This window comes from Accipiter gentilis, chromosome Z (assembly GCF_929443795.1).
Source record: "Accipiter gentilis chromosome Z, bAccGen1.1, whole genome shotgun sequence".
Classification (NCBI taxonomy): Eukaryota; Metazoa; Chordata; class Aves; order Accipitriformes; family Accipitridae; genus Astur; species Astur gentilis.
In genome coordinates, this window is record NC_064919.1 from 52543959 (window position 1) to 52565783 (window position 21825).

The 21825-nt window shown below is 40.8% G+C and overlaps 1 protein-coding gene across 1 annotated transcript in view; it reads left to right on the forward strand.

Annotated features, from left to right (window-relative positions):
• BNC2 (basonuclin 2) overlaps positions 1-21825 on the forward strand; it is a 329075-nt gene that overhangs the window by 217359 nt on the left and 89891 nt on the right. The window contains exon 4 of the mRNA XM_049795150.1: positions 9344-9579. Coding sequence (XP_049651107.1) covers positions 9344-9579 — 236 coding nt within the window. The remainder of the gene's footprint in view (positions 1-9343; positions 9580-21825) is intronic.

Consider the following 21825-nt stretch of genomic DNA (forward strand, 5'->3'; position numbering starts at 1 on the left):
TTTGTGCAGTGGTCACAGTACATTGAATTGGGGTGGAAAAGATTGATGTTCATGAACGGTAGAACTAGCTATATGAACCAGTCTTCCCAGGGTCTGAACATCTTCAGTTGTCAGCAACTTTAGGACAGCAAGTTTTCCTGGGAAAACTGAGGTGATTTAGCACATGTGGGAGAGCATTTCATAGGCTTGAACCAGAGTTACACCCTAGACTAAAACACCACCATGGTCTTGGCTTGCCTACGTTAAATGCCTCTACAACACAGTACTCATCCAAACAGAATGATGTTAACAGGTGGGCAGTGCCTGTTGCATTTTCATTACAGTTTTCAAGGCTGCATAAAAGATGGAAGAGGTTGCCTAGAGAAGTGGTGGAATTTCCCCCACTGTAAATATCAAAGACTCAGCTTGACAGGGCCAGCGATAACCTAATCTGAGGCCCTGCTTTCAATAGAAGGCTGCACCAGACAATCTGCATAAACCCCTTCCAACACAGACCTTTTGTGAATCTGTGAATCACAGTTAATGGAATTCGAGGTGCATTTGGATTAAGACGGAAATCCTCCAAATCCAGACCACAATCCAGGACTCCCAAATGTGCTTCTGTCCCACTGTATATATGTGTCAACCAGATGGTATTAGGACCATTAAGATGCATATTAACTCCTATCTCACCATTATTAAGGGAGAGAATATTTTTAAGGTGTTAATGGCTGATAGGAAGGAGGCATTGGCTTTGGAGACAAGAGATAGAAAAGATCCAAGATGAATGACTCGTCAAGGTAATAGAAAGAGATATACATTAATTTAGTGGCTTCCATTATAAATTGTAAGTTTCAACAATGACACTGTCAATCCATGTGTCAAGGAGCAGCAAAAGCAGAGCTGCCTGGCAAAGAGGTCTGAGCCAGGAGTTAAGGGCAACTCCAGCACTGGCCATGCCTGTACCATGGGCACAGTTACTTGAAGTCTGATCACAGTAGACAGAACCAGGTGCTGGTAACTGCGTCCATTGACAACCTCAGATATGGCAAGGGAATGAGTCAGGTCAAGGGTCCATCCAGGGACTCCAGTCAGGAACAAAAGAAGCTGAGGCCTGAGACAGGGCAGAAGACAGGACTACAGACAGGCACACCTACAATGTACCTTACATAGGGAATGAAGGTCCAGGCCTGAGCTCTAGCACGGATCCTGGACCCATGCATTGAGAATGCAGGGTTGAGATCTCCAGAGAGGCTGGTCAGCACAATGAAGGCCAGTTGGTACACTCAGCACCATGACATCATGGACTGATCAATAGTTGCTGTCTCTAGCAGAGGTGACCAATGGTACCAACACACACAAAAGCAGCTGTGTGTTGGGACACTCACATGATGAATCTATATGTATTTCTTCAGCAGGGTACAACACTGCTGAAGTCCTCCTTCTCATAGGCACAAATGCACCCAGAGAAGACTGCAAGGTCCAAATCCCACAGAAGAGAACAGGCTCTGTTTCATCTTCCCTACCATGGTCCCCATAGTCAAGTGTCTTCATTCATGCAGTATGCCCATGCAGGAAGTGTCTAGTAGTCCAGAACGAAGGTCATCTACAGCTTGTTCCTTTGAACACATTAGCTATCAACCAGGAGGAGGGAGAAAAAGCCTACCACTTTATTTATTTATTTGAGGGCTCAGGTCTGAATTTAAAACATGCTCACGAGGTATCACTACACAAACTTAGATCTAACCATTTTTAGGAGAAAGCATTTGGGTGGGGTTTTTTTGTTGTTCTTTCTTTTATTTCTCTGTAATAGTGTTTTCTACTATCGAAGAAAAAGGTTTTTGTATAGAAAGAAAACATAAAAGAAAACACCTGTTTGGCTTGCAGGGATTGGCTGGGGAGGCAGTTTTCCTGACAGGCCAAAAGCGACCAGCACAGGGCCCCTTTAAAAAAAAAAGTCAGTTGGTCCCCGTCCCCCGTCCCCCCCTCCCCCCCATTTCATGTGAGCATTGGCAGAAACTCTGACAAGCAGTTCTTCATATTTTATTATGTTCTTGTCTGGCAGAATCTCTGTCAGGCAAAAACCTTGTCAGCGGAAAAGCTGTCGTAGGATCAGAGGAGACAAAAACAGGTGTCACAGAGGCAGTCAAAACTGAAGAAAAAAAAAAAGATTAGGCTAAAGAGAGAAAGGCAGACAATTACATTAATGCCATTGCTTTTATCTTATAGATGTGTGTTATTATCTCGGGGTGCTGAGTGCGCAATTGCCTCAAAGAAAAGTAGACAGGAGACAAGGGGAAACTTGATAGTTATTAACTGAAGAGGCAGTGTGTCAAAGCTGGATGGGGTTCAAAGTTTTGCAAAGGGATAAAAAAAATTGCAGACAGCAAGCAAGGTCTGTGAACAAACTGTGGTTCTGCTTTCGGCTACATAAACCTAGTAGCAATCTAAATGTTTCAACTTGGAATCAGATCATAGACAGAAAAATTAATGAAAGTTTTCATTCAGACTTTTTTAATAACATTTATTTTGTGTACATGGAACTGAAGTGCTGGGGTTTTTTTTTGATCTGTTATAAAAATGTTGTTAGAGCATGAGGCATGGTGAGGCATGAAGACATTTATCAGTTTAGTTGCTGTGTTGTTTGAGTTTGAAACACCTATTATCAACACATGTTTAATTTTAAAATGCTATTAAGAATCCTTTTACTAAGTGTGAACATCTGTACATGCAAGCTGTAAATTAGAAGATCACATATGTGTCCCTCTGTCAGAGACTAAATGCATTTGGCAAATGGTTTCCATTATTAGCTTTTAAATACAGTAAAAGGCAGAAGGAAAAGTTGATTTTGCCTATGAATCAGAGTATGCTTTACTTACTCTCCTTCCGTGATCTTTTGAAATCCACAGTGTCTTAGTGAACATTTCTCATCTATCTGGATTAAATTGTGAAAGGGATGAAGACAGAAGTGAAATGAATGTCACCAAAGGATGCCATGTTGTAACTGGAATTTATACCCAGGCTGATTCAGGATGTTTACCCACCCATATAAATGTTAATGTCCCATGCTCTATGTGCTTGTGCCAGGGGTGAATGGGATAATTTTCTACACCATGAAAATATTTGAGCCATTCAGTAGTCACTGGCAAGTTTTCTTGTCCTTAGTCACCTTCTAAGCATGGTACTTTTGAGGAGTAGTTTTTTCCACCTACAAAATACACCACATTACACCATGTTACAGGTGGTATTAAATCTGCATCCTGAGGGAGGCTAGCTTAGACCACCTCTTATGACTGCAGTAGTTTGTCTGTCCTTCCAGCATTTTAGTCATTCATAAGCTACCTTCTGTTCTTGAAAGGATTTGTTACTTCTTTTTCTGTGGTTGATGGAAAAGAAGAAAATCTTGGAACTCTGAAATGTGAAGCTGTTCGTGTTCACCACTAAAATCAACAGCAAACTACAGTGTTCCACATTGCCATTAATAATAAGGTATCTGTTTTAGTTTTACCATACTCGACAAGCTGTTGTTGCAACAGTATTATGGAATCTTTTTATGTTGGTGTTGTATATTTAATCTGTCTGCCAATTTAAGTTCCTCTTGCTGCAGAAAGTGGCCCAGTTATTTAGATTAAAAAAAGGTCTGGAAAGCTCTCTGTTATTGTCTGGACACAGACTATATAAAATTTCTTTTCATTTTCCTGTTGACCCTTGAACAAATCTAGTAACCTGGAAAAATGATGATGTTTATAACATTCTATATGGTCATGTGTATGTGTGTATGCACTCCCAACTGTGTCCCTCTTTGGTAAGTTAGAGAACTGGCCAGAGACCATGCAAGAAAACCTACAGTGGGACTATTGCAGAGCCCAAATTTAAAACTGAAATGGAATGACATTCAGAATGACCTGTACATTGCCACTTACTGACTCTTCTCTGTGGTATTCTGAGATACACAGCCAGGCAAATCAGCTGAGAGAAAGGGTTTCACTAGACCTTTTCATCCCCCTCTAAGATACCTAAATATTTATCTAGGATCAGGAAATTAGCAAGAGGTATGTGTATTTACAACTCCAATTGCATTTAAACTAGGATATTTAAAATTCTTTTATATTCAGTAAAGGCAAAATGTCATGCTTTTATTGTAGCTATTCAAAAAACAATATGAGACCTCTAAAGTACAAAATTCATCACTGCATACTTGTATTTCTTTTGCTTAATGAAAATGGAATCCACTCAGAAGCATGGCTTTTAATTTGGTTGACCTTGTCCACTGCACGTTGAGAAGGAAGGGGTCTCAGGTCGATGAGTAAATTTGCATAGCTGAGCCTATGAACTGGCCACAGTATAGATTAAATGAAAGATTTTGTCTTTATTTTCTGTCTTTTGACAAATTGAACAAGTATTTAAGCCTTATTTTAATATATCTTCTGTACTTAATTTCCTTTGAATTACACAGGGTCCCAAGACTCCAGTAAAATATAAATGGTGAAGTACATTTCCCCTCCCTATTTTACTGCATTTAAAAAAAAAAAGGCAAAACAAAACCACAAATGGAACATAGAAGTTCGTTCATCAATTTCTTATAAATAGGTCCAAAGTTTTTTGCTGGAATTCTGCATCATAAGAATGCTGCAAGCTGTAATGTGAAGATTGACATTATATCAATTTCAAAATTCTCTTTACAATTCAGATTATACTGAGCATTATACTGTAAAATCTGGGGGATTTCATTTACTATTCAAGAAGGTAAAGAGAGGATAAGCCAACATGGGGAGTTCAGGCTTTACCAAGAGGGTGGTCAAACACTGGAACAGGCTTCCTAGAGAGGTGGTCAGTGCGCCAAGCCTGTATGTATTTAAGAGGCATTTGGACAATGCCCTTAATAACATGCTTTAACTGTTGGTCAGCCCTGAAGTGGTCAGGCAGTTCGACTAGATGATCGCTGTAGGTCCTTCCAACTGAAATATTCTAAATTATCTAAATGATTATGGTGCATAGTTGATACTTTAGAGCTAGGTAAGAAAAACAGCAGTGAAAGTTTCCTAATTCCTATACTAATTATCCAATTAGTAATTTTGGGATGTTGAAGGCAATCTTCTGTAACGTCTTCTACTTTATAATCCTTTTTGCCCCCCCTTTTAAATAGTTAAATTTTCTGAAACAAGAACTTGAAATTTAGGATTCACCACAGAAATATCCCTTGGCTGTATGTTGTTACAGTAAAACACAAGGGCCTTTTTAGGCTGTTCCACAAAAATTTTGATTACTCAGCAAGTATGCGATTTTTAAAATTCATTAGATCTTTTCTTCCTCTACCAGTGAACAGCTTTCTACTCACACTGACATAAAGAATATCAGACTATCAGAGCAGTGCTAAGAATTGAACTGGGCTGTTAAAAGGGAGCCTTCTTAGTTTAAGCACATAGCTAGGCCCATCGTAGTCATGTTTTTGGAAAAGACTCTGCAGGTTACAACCAAAAAGTCACAAACATGTTAAGACTTTTCCGGGTGAACTTTTGAGCCCACTGAAAGTGTAAGAAGTATGAGTAATACCTCATGCTCTACCAGGAAGGGACTTTTAATATGTGGTTTATGATGTTCAGTCACTGATATCTTCTTAATAAGGACACATCTGTTTATGTCATTTTTCAGGTATGATAAAGCTCATTCTTTTATATAGCATGTTTCATCTTGAAGTCTCCTAAGCACTTATGAAATCATACATTGTAAACTATTTCCTTAGCAATCTCTTTTAAAGAAACAAGATAATTTTTATAGATTACAAATTATAGTGAAAAGTTTCATTCTCCTGCCAAGTGCAAGGGGTTTCAATAGTTAATGATCTGAAAGAATTTCAGGTGCTTACCACACTATCATTTCTCTATGGGTGTAAGTGTATTTCCTTTCTCTTCATGTACAACTTTTCCTTTTCTTTTCTTTTTTTTTCTGACTGTAGCATGAGGTTTGTCTTTAGTTTGCAAATGTTCTTACACATCTGTGCAAAAATATATGCTTTGCTGTGTTATAAATTACACATTTCAGTGCATATCCTGACTTGTACTTCAAAAGGATAACATTCACTGCTTATTGGTTTATTACATAATGTGCAGAATAAGGCCACAAATCAAAATTGGAGATAATTTCAGTGTCACTTGGGATGTTATTCCAACAGTGGACTAACTCTTATTTGTGTGTCTGTGTATGTGTGTGTGTGTTTTGAGAAGCAGATCTATAGATAACATCGCTTAAAAACATGTTGCAGATAAATGGAATAGTACAGGGTATTTTGTGAAAATTTCTGTCTGCTGGTCAAGGAGCGTGCTCAGTAATTAAAAAGGACTTTTTTATTTCTTTTTTTCCACTTCTATTCCATCTTGGCCTTTCCAAAGCTGTTATCCTTGGAGTGGTCACATTACATAACGTGGGTAAATGTCCAGAGTTTTAAAATCTCATTCTATCTATTAGTTTTATAATCCACCCAATAGTCTTTAGATAAAGATATCGTACAGCCATTCTGACTAGTGCCAAAGTAGACTCATGACCTTAAAATCTTCAGCAACCCAAGTCTTGTTTAGCTGGAAGAACTTGCTTTTCTGCACTGCAGGCATAGGATTTACTGTTAAGTAAAGAGAAATGAAAACAAATATTAAGATACATTAGAAATATATGAGGTAGTGATTAAAAAGGATGGAATATTCCAAAAATATTCATTCATGTCTTGGCTCTGGTCTGAATTTGTGTAAACGTGGAGAAGCCAGTTAACATCTTTGGATCCTACTCTCATTCTGTAAGACTGAAGGTGGAAAGCTCAAGGTGATCCAGATCTGCTTAATTATTTTGATAGTCTGGTAGAAAATGTTACATCTATTAACACTAATATTATTTACAGCATTCTTATTGCAAGTAGTAGTAGTATTTTTTTAAGAATACTAGTATTTTACTTTATTTTACTCCTTCCAAATGGTTGCTCTGCCCCCCAGGTACACATATATATGTATCAGCACACATATAGCACAGCCTGCACAGTAACAAAATCAATTTTCTAGGCTTTTCTAGCAGAGTACGTTGATGACACATCTGTTACAGCAGTAGCAAAATAACCATGTTACAAAAATATCATACATAAAAGGGGCAAAAAAATATAGGAAAGTATTTGACCTGGATGAGCTTCAATCAAATCCCATTCATTAGACCTTGTAAATAAATCAGTCCCACATCATGAAGCCTATATAGCTGAAGTATTTCGGAAGAAGATCTTTTGGAAGAAAAATCCCACCCTTCACATTCTGCAGTATAAATGTCCTGTGGAGAGACATAAGACTGCAGTCCCTAGGCTTGCCAATTCCTTATCTTTTTTTGAATGTTAAATTAATATTTAAAGCTATTTATTCAACGTTGACTTAACCACTAGAATAGGAAAGATCAGACAAATCAGTTGCAAGAAATGAAGTATGAGGAAACCAGAACTCTTTGACAAAGTATTCCTTGGAGTAAACGTGTTGAATGAAGCCAGTGAGTAAATGATAAGGGCCTTTGCGCTCTGGATGTAAGAAAGCAATTTATCAAGAGTACATGAACTCTCCAGTGACCATAAACCAAGAAGAAACCAAAGTACAGGAGAGAAGAAGTCCCTATAAAATTATTTTAAATGCTCAGAAAGTTTTGTTTAAAAAAAAGCAGTGAGAAGCTTAGGTGCTGCAACATAGTCCATAAAATGGAAATAAAATTAAATTTAAACATTGATACTCAGTAAAATGTGTGATGTCATGTGCAGTTCCATCACATTTAACTTCACAAGGGGATAAGAATTACCTTCATCCTGCAAACCTCCCCTTCCCTCATCTCTATATTATTCACGTCACAATGAATAACATGAAATTCACACAGAAGGGTAAAACAAAACCAGCCAGCTCAAGTAGCAGTGAATTCATGATAGAAATTACGGTAAATCAGGGGACTAATTTTTAACATGTTTAAAAGGCTGGGGTATAGTGTGTATCTGTTTTCTTTTATTCCCCTAGAGGTTAAGTCTCAAACCTTTAACAGTCCAAATCAATTCTGAATAGCTTCAGTCTTGTTCATCACTTAATCATAAATTTTCTGTAATTTCTTTTGAACTTAGGAGTATTGTAGTCTCTGGGGCTCAGCTGAGCACCCTTCTGCTGTAGGGATTAAAGTTAATTGTGACCTTTGGAAACTAGGCCTGTTTCAGACTGCATCTGTAAAAAAGAATCACTCAGTGATGAGTGGTGTCCCTCAGGGTTATATTGGGACTGGTACTGTTTAATATCTTCATCAATGACATAGACAGTGCGATCGAGCGCACCCTCAGCAAATTTGCAGATGACACCAAATTGAATGGTGCAGTTGACACACCCGAGGGACAGGATTACATTCAGAGGGACCTGGATAAGCTCAGGAAGTGGGCCCATGTGAACTTCAAGAAGCTCAAAGAGGCCAAGTGCAAGGTCCTGCACCTGGGTTGAGGCAAACCCCAATATCAGTACAGGCTGAGGGATGAAGGGTTTGAGAGCAGCCCTTCCAAGAAGGACTTGCAGGTACTGGTGGATGAAAAGCTGGACATGAGCTGCCAATATGTGTTTGCAGCCCAGAAACCAACCATATCCTTGGCTGCATCAAAAGAAGGGTGGCCAGCAGGTCAAGGGAGGTGTTTCTGCTGCTCTACTCCACCCTTGCGAGACCCCACCTGGAGTACTGCATCCAGCTCTGGAGTCCTCAGTACAAAATAGACATGGACCTGTTGGGAGTGGGTCCAGAGGAGGGCCACAAAAATGATCAGAGGGATGGAATGCCTCTCCTGTGAGGACAGACTGAGAGAGTTGGGGTTGTTCAACCTGGAGAATAGGCGGTTCTGGGGAGACCTTATAGCAGCCTTTCAATGCTTAAAGGGGGCTGGTAAGAAAGATGGGGACAGACTTTTTAGCAGGGCCTGTTGTGATAGGACAAGGGGCAATGGTTTTAAACTATAGGAGGATAGATTCAGACTAGATATAAGGAAGAAATTTCTTATGATGAGGGTGGTGAAACACTAGAACAGGTTGCCCAGAGAGGTGGTAGATGTCCCATCTCTGGAAACATTCAAGGTCAGGTTGGATGGGGCTCTGAGCAACTTAATCTAGTTGAAGATGTCCCTGCTTATTGCAGGGCGGTTGGACTAGATGACCTTTAAGGTCCTTCCCAGCCCAAACTATGCTGTGATTCTGTGGTTCCATGAATCATTAAGGTGATATTTCTGTGGAAAATAAGTGCATCTGCAAAATTAATTGTGTTTAGATAATTCTTTGGGATTATTTTCTTGTCTTTCCTTTAGCTCTTCTCTTATACTTAACCCATTTTCTTTCAGCCTTGGACAAGCTTAGTACTCAGCACCTCTACCACCCAACCCAAGTGGAGATTGTGCAGTCCAATGTTGTGTTTGACATCAGCAGCCTGATGCTCTACGGTACTCAGGCTGTGCCTGTGAGACTGAAGATACTACTTGACCGACTATTCAGTGTACTGAAGCAAGAGGAGGTGTTGCATATTCTTCATGGCTTAGGCTGGACACTGCGAGACTATGTTCGAGGCTACATCCTTCAGGTAGGAAATAAAGCAAAGCATGTTTCCAAGCCGACTTAACCGATTTATTTTTTTTTTGTACAGATGTAGTGACCATGCACCCAAACAGGTAGAAGGATATGAAGTAAATTTAGTGTGGCATGTTGAAGACTAATGATGATGTTGGCAAAATGAAATGTTCAATTTTTCCTAAGCTAAAAAAATGCACGTTACTTCATACCATAGCATTTATTTGTACTTGCTTATGCTTATTGTAGGAAATACCTTAAATACTGCAAATACTGAGGTTAGCTAGCTGCAAGCCTGATTTGGTCATCAAAGGCAACTGGCAAGTTTTCAAGGGCTACTGTTTGACTTAAGAAACTAAGATCCAAGTCAGCAGCTTCTTCATCTTTTCTTTCCTTCTCTAGCAAGATACTTAATAAGGGGTAGATGAAATGGGCATTGTGATCATAGTTGTGTTGGGAGGTATCCTTATAGTGTCATGTATAAACAGGAAAATCCTCTTTATAAGGCCATTTTTAAAAGGTAGTTTTAAATAAAGTGTTATGTGCAGATTAGTTAAGATAAGATGAGCAAACAAAACATAAGTAAACAATAATATGGACAAGCATTCTTTATGAGTATGGTCATGAATACGTATGGTTGCTTATCTGAAGAATTTCATCATCTGTTGGGTTCCAAAGTGGATTATTACATTTTATAAGACTGTTTCTGATTGAGAATCTAACACTACATGCTTCTGAGTTCTCTTAATTGCTACTGACTTTGTGGGAGCTCTGCCTCATCTAGAAGTCATCCAGTTATTGAAGTGGACACACCTGAAAAAATTTGAAAATTCTAGTTTCCAATTTATTTCTTTACTTTCTTAGGCAATGATAGTGTGCTTGGCACTATACAGAAAATATGGGAATCTTTAGTCCTGCTCTAAGGAATTCTGATGGTATTTTTTAATTCCTCTTCAGTTTTCTGTCGTTCATGTGAAAAAATTGCTTAGCCTTATGTAATTCTATGGAAACGTTCATATTCTGTGTTCTTAATTACACAGATTCTCACAGAAAAGTGTTCTGAATTGTAGAACAGTCCTAGGGAAAGAGTAATAAAAAGGCTATTACTTTAATAATGATATCCTGTTATTCTTATTAGGATATATACAGAATGAAGCTCTTTAATTGTTTTAGGATTCTCTCAGGCATCTCTTTAGTAAAAGCTAAATGTTACATGTGTTCAAATACAATAGAATCCATTTTTTCCATTCTAAAACTTACACATAAATATATATCCATGATATTTATACAGTAGATATCTATAGATGTTTGTATGATATATATATGGATATGTATCTATAGATGTTGCATATGATATTTAAACTAGATAGGTATATGATAGATATCTGTAGATACCTACTGTAATGGCATTATATGCATATTGCAACATATTTTAGATTCCTGGATTCTGAATGCTACTGATGAAGAGGGCTGAAGAAATATGATTTGCAAAGGAATATGTGTTAAAAAATGCATCCTTTTTAAGATATAACATTAGAAAATTTCTGTTTACTAAATGCGATTAATAGGTGTAATATATTACAAGCGCAGAATGTAATTCAGTGTCCCTTACAGTCAAGAAGACTGACTGAAATCAGTAGTTTTCTTGTTTTAAAGGTTCTAGAATCGGGCTCATATTGATTTTGTTTTAATTATCTGTTGGAATGATGTTAATATATGCAGTAATGACTTGTAATATAATTACATAGACGTTTGTACTGAGTGAGATTGTGACCTATGCGTCTGAGTGGTGTAAAGGCCTATAATACACCATTAGGTCAGAGTTCAATTTATCTGGCTAAAAATCAATCACATGGTAGCCCTTGAGGCATGAATTTTACCATTACTACATTCAACAACAGTATATTGAATATTATGTCAGTTAAAGGAGAACAATTATCAATGAAAGTTAAGGGCAGCTGTAATGGTCTTGCCACATATTGACTCGGTTAGCGCTTGGCTGTGGATTGTGTTAGTGGGTGAATGAAGACCTACGATAGGTGTAGTCAAGCCTGCCTGTTAGTTTAGCTCTCTAATTTCAAAGAATCACAGACTGTTCAAAGTTGGAAGGGAGGTCATCTTGTCCAATGCCCCTGCTCAAGCAGGGCCACTCAGATCTGGTTGCCCAGGACCATGTCCAGACAGCTTTTGAATAGCTCCAAGGATGGAAACTCCACAAACTCCCTGGACAAAATAATAATGCATTTTGTTTCCATTAAAGCTAGGAAACTCAGTATACAGCAGAAAGGGAACTACTTAGTAAAACATTTATGAAGAGAAATTGTAGGAAAATTAGTCAAATCTTTGATAATAAAAAAGTCTTGTTTAAAAAGTAACTCTATTGCAACTATCTGATAAAAAGGAGAAAAGGGGCGTGCAGGGAAATTTGACAGGAAATGTGTAGTAACACTAGTACAGTAAAAGTGCATACAGGTGAGAACTACAGGTAATGTCTCCTTCAAGCCAAAGGTGTTGTTCCATAAAGCTTGTCTTTAGAGAATTGGAACTCTTCACAGAATTGTTTGAGGCTTTCAAACTCACGTTTTCCACACAAAAAGCTTATGACGAAATTGCATGAGCCTCCTATAGGAGAGCCAAAAGTATCAAGTAGCAAAAGAAATCATCCAGAATACCACAGAGCTATGGGATTATTGGTAGGCTGTCATGCAGTGAATTAAAGAATATCTGATTCTCAGTCTGGAAGTATAGTTCTTTTTAACTTGTCGATGCAAAGCTGTCTAAGTTATAGTGTAGTCCAGTCAATGCTGGTAAATTTACCATACATTCACACATACTCATTGTACATCAAATACACAAATACATATCTCTAAGAAATGGTTTAAATTTGCTATAATGCTGTAGTTAGAGAAGTGTAAACCAGTAAACTAGCTTGTTTGTCTCTAATCTAATAAAAATAAGATTTTAAACCTGTAAGATGAAATGATGGTTATCACTGTTTGATGTGGGGGCAGGGGGAAAGAAAGGTTAGTAGCTTTGGGAACACTTGCTCAGAAATACAGAACTTATTTGGAATGTACAGAAGTACAGAACTTATTTGGAACGTACAGACTCTAAGACACTCTTAAGTGTATTCTGCAAGGAGTAAGAGAAGTATCAGAATAGGGAAAGGGAATGGTTGTGACAGATTCTAGAATAGTTAATCCTGGTTAAAGTTCCAGTGTTCTCCAATTAACTGCAGTGCAAAAGATTTCTAAAGCTGGTACAGAATAGGCGTTTCACGCCTTGGCAAGGTCTGAGACATCAGTCTGTGCTGAATTTCCCCTGAATCATGATGGAATTGTTAAAGTATTTTAACATTTTCCCTAAATTGAGGGGTTTTGGAGGGGGGGGGGGGGGGGGAGAAATCTTAGCATAGATGTATCCACTCAAAATCTGTTATTTTAGTATTGACAGATATTTTCTTTTCTGTTCAAGATCTGTAATGAAACCCCTTTTTCCATGAAAAAAGAAAACACTTTTTCACAGTAACTTTTGAGAAAAACCTCAGTTTGCTGCTCTTGAGAAGCAAGAGAAAACCAGTGCCTCTGTCTAGTTGTGTATTAGTGCTGCAAGGTGGGTGGGATTATTTGTAATACCCTCATTTTTACTAATAATGTTTCTAAATAGCAAATTAAAAAGCAGTGGGCAGAGAAAAATGCAGTATTTATTGCTTCATTCAGTGGATGCATTAATGGAGCACAGGAAGCGAACAAACCCTGAAGCCAGCAGAGGTAATGTGATACACCGCCTTTCACATTTGGGCACAGTCACAGCATTGCCAGTAACGGCTGAAAGGCATTAAGACCTGGCAAGCTTTCTCTGGCCTCTATGCAATAAACCTAATTTCTGGTGAATAGATACCTATCACTGAAATATCAGTGAGTGACAATTTGGTCAGCAGTCTTATCAGATTGCTCACAGGATTAATGTTTTAGAGGAGGAGTTGTCCTCTCATCTTTAGAAGTGATCCTCAAAAAAACCTTACTGCATAGGGGAGCTTCCTGGACTGCATCTGCTCCATGGGCATCCAGAGTGCTTCAGTTTCTAGGCTTGTGTATCTGGTACCTATCTCAAGGAACTAAGCTGTATTTGGTGGGGAGCTATTAGTGAGCCTGTAGATTTTCTCTTTGGGAACAGCCAACTCAACAACTGTCTACATGACAAGAAATGATTCTGTCAACAACAGTAACTGTTTTGGGTCAGTTTCTCACCTGCTACTCAAAGAGCTGTGATTAGTGGCTCTATTAATTTGTGTGAAGTTACTTTTGCTTCAAAGAACAGTTCAACTGTGACTAAGTCTCCAGCCCTGGTTTGGTTTCAGCTGAGCTGAGAGAAGAGGTGACTTTGCCAGCTGTTTTCCTCTGTTCCACCACTGGAGAATACTTTACCCCACCCATTTGCTAGTGTAACTACATGTGTAACCACTCCCTAGCTAGGTTCTCTGTAAACAAGGCAGGTTAGAAAAATCCTCCTGCTAAACATGTGCAAGTTAACTCCGATTATTCTGTGAGGATAGGGCTAGAGAGCAATTATGCCAGTAGCAGTGAACAGCTGGAGCATTCAGCTTTTACACTGGTCCAGCTGCAGATGACAGGACATGTGACCACAACTTAGAGGCCATAAACTGACTCTTTGCAAATAATGAATCAGTGTTTTGAGTAAGAGGTCAACACTTCTTCAACTTTTTTGTGATCAAATAGTTGTATTCCGTTAGTGAAAAAAGGAAAATAAATACTATCTTTACAGTACAAAGAAGGAAGCAGAGGCACAGAACAGAACATTGGCATAATCAGGAAAAGGGGCTAGACCTACGATTCCTGTTCTTACCATCGTTCCCTCGAAAAAAGTAGATTATAGTCAGTAGCTCATGGGCAACGTCTTGGCTGCCAGACTCTGTGGTGCTATTCACAGCTATGAGAAATTTAACAGAAAAAAAAACCAAAAAAGCAAAAAAAAAACCCCAAAACCAAACACCCAAAAACCAAAATCAAAACTAAAGCCAGCTGGAAAAGTATGGGTATTTTATTGGCCCAAAAGGTGACTCACAAAAGTCCATGCACTGGACAGTGCATGGGGAATCACTAATCCTAAATGAAGGTCTTTTCCATGGCAATGTCAGTGCTGAAAACTGATGAAATTCAAAATTACTAGATACCATTTTCTGCTTTGGGAAGACTGGAAACTAGGAGTACAATGCTTTTCCTGCCGCTGTGGTTTCACTGTCAAGTCTGCTAATTTTAAAAGTAAGAAAAAACCCTCTGAAATTAATGACGTCCTCTGCCACTGCTGACTTGGGCTTGTGTGTTTCTTTGCCCATAGATACCAACACAATCCCTACTTTATCAATTTAGTTAACTCTTCAAATGATGACCAGGAGGGACTGTGGTTTATTCTCCCATTGCTGTGTTGGTTCTGTAGGGCTAAAACAACTGTTGAGCAAGAACAACTGTTTCAGTCACTGATGTCAGCTAAGAGTAAACTCTCAGAAGGTATACACTGGGGGAGGGGGGGAATTAGCCATTTTTTCAAAAGACATCCCATTAACTAAAACATAGTCATTCAAATTGTGAAATACATAGTGCAGGTTATATAATGCAGTTCCGAGTTTTTTAAAGAAGAATTGGTTATATGCATAGTCATAGAATCAGAGAATCATTTAGATTGAAATAGACCTTCAAGATCATCGAGTCCAACTATCAACCATGCCCACTAAACAATGTCCTGAAGTACCCCGTCTACTTGCTTTTTTAATACCTCCAGGGATGGTGACTCAACCAGTTCCCTGGGCAGCCTATTCCAATGTCTGACAACCCTCTCAGTAAAAATATTTTTCCTAATATCTAACCTAAATCTCCCTTGCCTCAACTTGAGGCCATTTCCTGTCGTCCTATCTCCAGCCACCTGACAGAAGAGACCAGCACCCACCTCACTACAACCCTACTTCAGGTAGTTGCAGAGAACGATAAGGTCTCCCCTCAGCCTCCTCTTCTCTAGACTAAACAGCCCCAGCTCCCTCAGCCGCTCCTCATAAGACTTATGCTCCAGGCCTCTCACCAACTTGGTCGCCCTTCTCTGGACATGCTCCAACACCTCAATGTCTTTCCTGTAGTGAGGGGCCCAAAACTGAACACAGTACTCAAGGTGTGGCCTCACCAGTGCTGAGTACAAAGGAACAACCACCTCCCTGCTCCTGCTGGCCACACTATTTCTGATACAGGTCAGGCTGACAGGCCTGTAGTTCCCCAGGTACTTCCTCTGACCCTTCTTGTAAATAGGAGTCACATTGGCAAGCCTCCAGTCCTCTGGGACCTCCCCTGTTGACCAGGATCACTGATAGATGATAGAGAGTGGCTTGGCAAGGACCTCTGCCAGTTCCCTCAGTCCTCTTGGATGGATCCCATCAGGTCCCATAGATTTGTGAGTGTCCAGATAGCATAGTAGGTCACTAACTCTTTCCTCCTGGATTAAGGCGGTATATGTTCTGCTCTTCATCCTTACCTTCCAGCTCAAGGGGTGGAGTACCCCGAGGATAACTGATCTCCCTATTAAATACTGAGGCAAAGAAGGCATTAAGTACCTCAGCCTTTTCCTCATCTCTGGTTGCTACGTTCCCTTCTGTATCCGTTAAAGGATAGATTTTCTCCTTGTCATTCTTTTTACTGTTAACATATTTGTAAAAAAATTTTTTGTTGTCCCTTACAATAGTGGCCAGATTTAGTTCTAGCTGAGCTTTTGCCTTTCTAATTTTCTCTCTGTGTGATCTAACGAGATCCCTGTGCTCCTCCCAAGTTGGCCGCCCTTTTCTCCAGAGATGATAAACTCTCCTTTTTTTCTTGACCCGTAGCAAAAGCTCCCCGTTCAGCCAGGCTGGTCGTTTTCCTCGGCGGTTCGACTTACGGCACATAGGAATAGCCTGGTCCTGAGCCATTAAGATTTCCTTCTTAAAGAATGTCCATCCCTCCTGGACCCCTTTGCCCTTCAGGGCCATCTCCCAAGGGACTCTCTCAACCAGTGCCTTGAAGAGGCCAAAGTTTGCCCTCCAGAAGTCCATAGTGGTGGTGTTGCTGACCACCTTCCTTGCCTCACCAAGAATTGAAAATTCTATCATTTCATGGTCACTAAGCCCACACGGTCTCCAACCATCACACCTCCCACCAGTCCTTCCCTATTCGTAAACAATAGATCTAGCAAGGCTCCTCCCCTGGTTGGCTCACCTACCAGCTATGTCAGGAAGTTATCTTCCACACACTCCAGGAACCTCCTAGATTGTTTACTCACTGCTGTGCTGTATTTCCAGCAGATGTCTGGAAAGTTAAAGTCCCCCACGAGGACAAGGGCACATGATTCTGAGACTACTCCCAGCCGCTTGTAGAATGATTCATCCGTCTCTTCAACCTGGTTGGGTAGTCTATAACAGACTCCCAGCACAATATCTGCCTTATTGGCTTTCCCTCTCATCCTCACCCATAAGCAGTCCACCTTGTCATCAGAATCGTGTAGCTCTGTACAGTCAAAACATTCGCTAACATAGATAGCCACCCCACCACCTCTTCTACCTCGCCTATCCCTTCTGAAGAGCTTGTAGCCATCCATTGCAGCACTCCAGTCATGGGAGTCATCCCACCATGTTTCCCTGATGATGACTAAGTCATATCTATCCTGCCACGCAATGGCTTCCAGCTCCTCCTGTTTATTGCCCATGCTGCGTGCATTGGCATAGATGCATTTGAGCTGGGCTATCGAATCCACCCCTAACATCGGCATGCTGCCCCCAGGCTCATCTCTGGTGCACCTAGTTTTATCCTTTACCCCCTTCAAGCCTAGTTTAAAGCCCTCTCTATGAGCCCTGCCATCTCACGAGCGAGGATTCTTTCACCCTTTTGAGATAGCTGGAAACCATCTGTCACTAGCATGCCCGGTGCCGTGTAAACCTCCCCATGATCAAAAAACCCAAAATTCCACCGATGGCACCAGCCTCTGAGCCATGTATTAACCAGGTCTGTTTTCCTGTTCCTTTCAGTGTATTTCCCTGCCACTGAAGGGATTGAGGAAAACACTACCTGTGCTCCAGATCCTTCCACTAAACGTCCCAGTGCCCTGAAGTCCCTTTTGATTGCCTTTGGATTTCTCTCTGCAGCCTCATCACTGCCAACCTGCACAACCAGCAATGTGTAATAATCAGAGGTCCGAACCAGACCAGGGAGTTTCCTGGTACACGGGCCCCAGGGAGGCAGCAGACTTCCTGTGGGATGGGTCAGGTCTGCATACTGGGCCCTCTGTCCCCCTCAGAAGGGAGTCGCCTATGACAATTACCCTCCTTTTTCTTTTTTCAGAGGAGGGGAGAATGCGTGGGGCTGCCCGACTGGGCCTAGGCACCTCCCTAGATAGGACTTCATCTACACCCTGATCTTCATGGGCCTGGTCCTCAAGTTCCAGAGCCCCATACCTCTTGTGTAGGGGCAACTGGGAAGGTGAGGGAGACCGGGAGCGGATTTGCCTGCCTCCCCGAGCAGGGACCTATATCCATTCCCTCCATCTCTGAGGTCCCCTCCTGCCTGGTGGCAGGAGGGCAGGGGAACCTCCACTTCTTGCGGAGGCTCCATCTGCTGCCTCTGCCTCAGGGATGGTAGGTGTGGGCCCACCAATCTCTCTCCCTCTCACACTCCCTGATACTCCTCAACCTTTCCACTTCCTCCTTCAGCTCTGCCACCAGGCTGAGCAGATCACTTACCCGGTCACACCTCACACAAGAGGTGTCCCCGCTGCCCTCCGACATCAGTCATAGACCCAGGCACTCCCCGCAACCAGAGACCTGGACAGCTGCATGTTTACATAGCACCTCTGTCTGTGTTGCCACATTTTTCCTAACAATGCCTTTCACCCGAGTGGCAGCCATACCCGGGTCTCCCTCTGGGCTGATGCCCAGCACTTGAGTGGCCTTCTCGAGCTTGGAAGAGGAAGACGGGGGCTGCGCAAACTGCCTGTGCAAACTGCCGCACCATGCCCTGTTCGCTGTGCTCCTCAGGGCCGTTCAAATCTCCTGTGGTTGCTCCTGGCAAGGCCTACACCGCGTCAGCCTCTCTCGCAAGAGCTGTCGGCTCTGGCTGGGTCCCTCCGCTCTTCCCCGGCGCTCCTGGGCCTCGGGAACCTCCCAGTCCATCTCAGTCTAGTGCTTAGCCGCCCACTTACCGTTGCCTCTGCTGGCCTCGTCGCTGACTGAATCAAATTACATGCTCACATATATTGGTGTTAAATTTGACTGACAATTTCTCAAATTCTTTGTAAAATGTAGTTACTCTTGGTGGAATGTGTTGTTTTTGTTTGCTGTCCTAGTTCACACAACTACATGGTTCATGCACATCATTCTTACATCCAGATTAGGTCAAGAGATTTGGCGAGAGACCAATGAAGGAAATTTGAGCATCTTTAGTAATAACATTCTTAATTTCTTTTCTGTTCTTTCTCTGAGTAATCCCTTAGCACCTCATCCCTTCTAAGCAGGTGGAATATTAACCATATGCACATCTGGAAATTGCTTTACTGTTCTTAAAACTAAATATTGCCCACCATTGGCTTGTCTGTGGAAGACTTAAGAAAAGTATGGGTTCTGTTGTTGTCTGACCTCTTTTAGAGACTTCAGAGTCTTAGGTTTCCCGTCTGTACTCATTTACCTCCTTTTAAGATATTTGAACTTTTGCTACAGAGCCCAAGTGCAAGGGCTATTTAATTAAACAGCTTGTCAAACAGCCTCCATTGCTTAAACATAAGGAACAGCAGAAAGAAAACAAACAATCAGCAGCTCTGAGGATATCAGCTTTTCCAAGGTAGACAAGTGGTGTCAGGTCATTGTAGTGATGATATCATACTTTCAGTTCAGTATCTATAATCACAAGTCATGTGAAGTTTCTTTTAGGTTTTTTTCCCACATACCATCAGTTGATTTACTCTTTCTTTCATAACAAGAACACCTTTAAAGTGGTGGTATGCTCTATTATTTGTAATAAATAAAATTAAGATAAATAGGCAATCAAATTATAATATGGATGGAAAAAAAAAGTTTAGCCTTGCAACCCAGTGAAAGTTTGATGACAATTATGCACCATTAATAGAATAAAAATGGCTTTTGTATGTGAAGATTGTGCATTTATTTAATTGATATTGCTTCTCATTCCTCGTTGGTCTGTTTGTCAATCTCTTAATTAATACTGTGCACTTGTTCAGCTGTGACCACTGGAGGATTTCCATGCATTTTAAGAAGCAGTCACTTACTCAGTCTTTCCATGTCTCTATGAATATTATGCCCTTTTTATGTGTAGTAAAACTGATGCAGATAAAGGTTAAGAAGTTTATCTGGTAACGACTGTAACAAAGCCAAGTACAACCAAAGTCTTTCACATGCAAGGTCGTATTTCCCATAATAACTGCCACCAACATTTAATTACTTGATAACAAAGAGAGAGTTACCCTTTTACAGCTTTATTTACTTTCAGCTTTGTTGGATACACTGCAACCTTGTGTTTTCTTTTCCTCCTTGTAATTATTGTTCACACTCATATATGTTCTTTTGTTCCAACATTATTTTTCAACAGTGGCCCTCAGAGTGACCAAGGCTCAAAGCTGGGTGACATTTACCCAGACTTCTACTCTCCCAGTACAGATGGGATTTAAATCTGGGTGTCTTTAGTATGTGCCCTGCCTATTTCTTGTTCTCTGTGCCAGTCTCTTCCCTCCTCCCTTTCTTTCCACTCCAACTTAGATATTCTGTTGTCATTGCCTCCCATTCCACCCCCACTTTTTTTCTTCCTTATCTTTCCTTCTTCAGCTTCACCTCAGTTTCACTGCCCCTCCTTCTCTGATTTTGCCTCTTTAGCACAAACAGATGAAAAGGATCTGTTAGATGATGTGTCCATCTCCTGAGTTTTCCATTCCTCCCACAGCATCACTGCATGCTAATATTTGCGGCTGTGATCATATGGAAAAGTTTCTCTTCTCCCATGTGAGTCAGTTCAGCATGACTCCTCTGCACTTCTGTGGAAAAGAGATTCTCTACTATGCCCCTTGCTCTTTTGTATTCATCTTAGCTGTACAAAGCTAGGAGTGACTATCCTGTCTTTACTCTAAACAGAGGGTGGAAAAAGCTCAGATAAATCTTTAAGGACTGAAGACTGAGATGGGAAACAGAGCACAACTGCTGAGCCAGAGGGAAGGGTTGTTGCGTGTTTCAGCAAAGCACTGCCACTTGTTCTACAGTGTGAAGTGCTTTCAGATTTTCTCTGTATCTGCACTAACTTGCCTAACATGTCCCTGCTGTTTTTAATGCTATACTTCTAATAGTAACACCACCAATCACACTAGTGCTACATGACTCTATTTATCATGACTGTTAGCACTTGAACTGGGAAAGAATAAAAATAAAGTCCAGAGAGTTTGATGGCACTTCTGAATGCCACCAGGACAAGTTACATGACAACAGATGTCTCAGTAACATGCAAAGATCATTTGGATTTCCAGAATATGTGCAGCTGGAGAGCTCTGCTATTGCTGCTCTGTGTCTTGTGTCTTGCCAGGGTAATGAAGCAGAGGGCTGTATAACCCCTGGTGATCAACAGCAGTATACATGCTAGTTCTTAATGACTACTATGAAATAGTCAGCCTTTATAACCATAGTGTTTCAGATGGCTCAGAAATGCAAAGATGGTCTTTTTAATGGCAAACATTTTTGGCTGTCAAAGACCAAAAGGAAAAAAAAAAGAGAGAGACACTTTTGTGTAGCTGTGTTTCTCCTACCTGGAATGCGTACTGTTTACATTATTGGGGGTGAGAATCCATGATCCCACTGACTGACATAGCTTCACACAGCTGGACACAGCTACTGGGATGCAGAGCATGGAAATGGCTGCTACTGAAGGTCTGTCAGGCATATGCTAGGACCATGTGTTCTTCCTTTTTAAAACGGAGCTGAAAATCTCTTCACCTGCCAAGTCTTGAGTTCATGGTCCTGTGTTTCTCTTGTGATAGTTGATGAAATCACAAACACCTAAAGCAGAGTGAGGGATGAAGGAGGTGGGAGGAATAGTTCACTCCCTAGGCTGTTTTAGGTGTGAGTGATGCCATCAAGCATTGCAGGAGAAAGAGCCCTGAACTTGGGTCTTGGCAGGTAAGCCAAGGAGGAAACTATTTCCAGCTTTCTTGCTTCAGAATGTGTTTGAATTTCTATTAA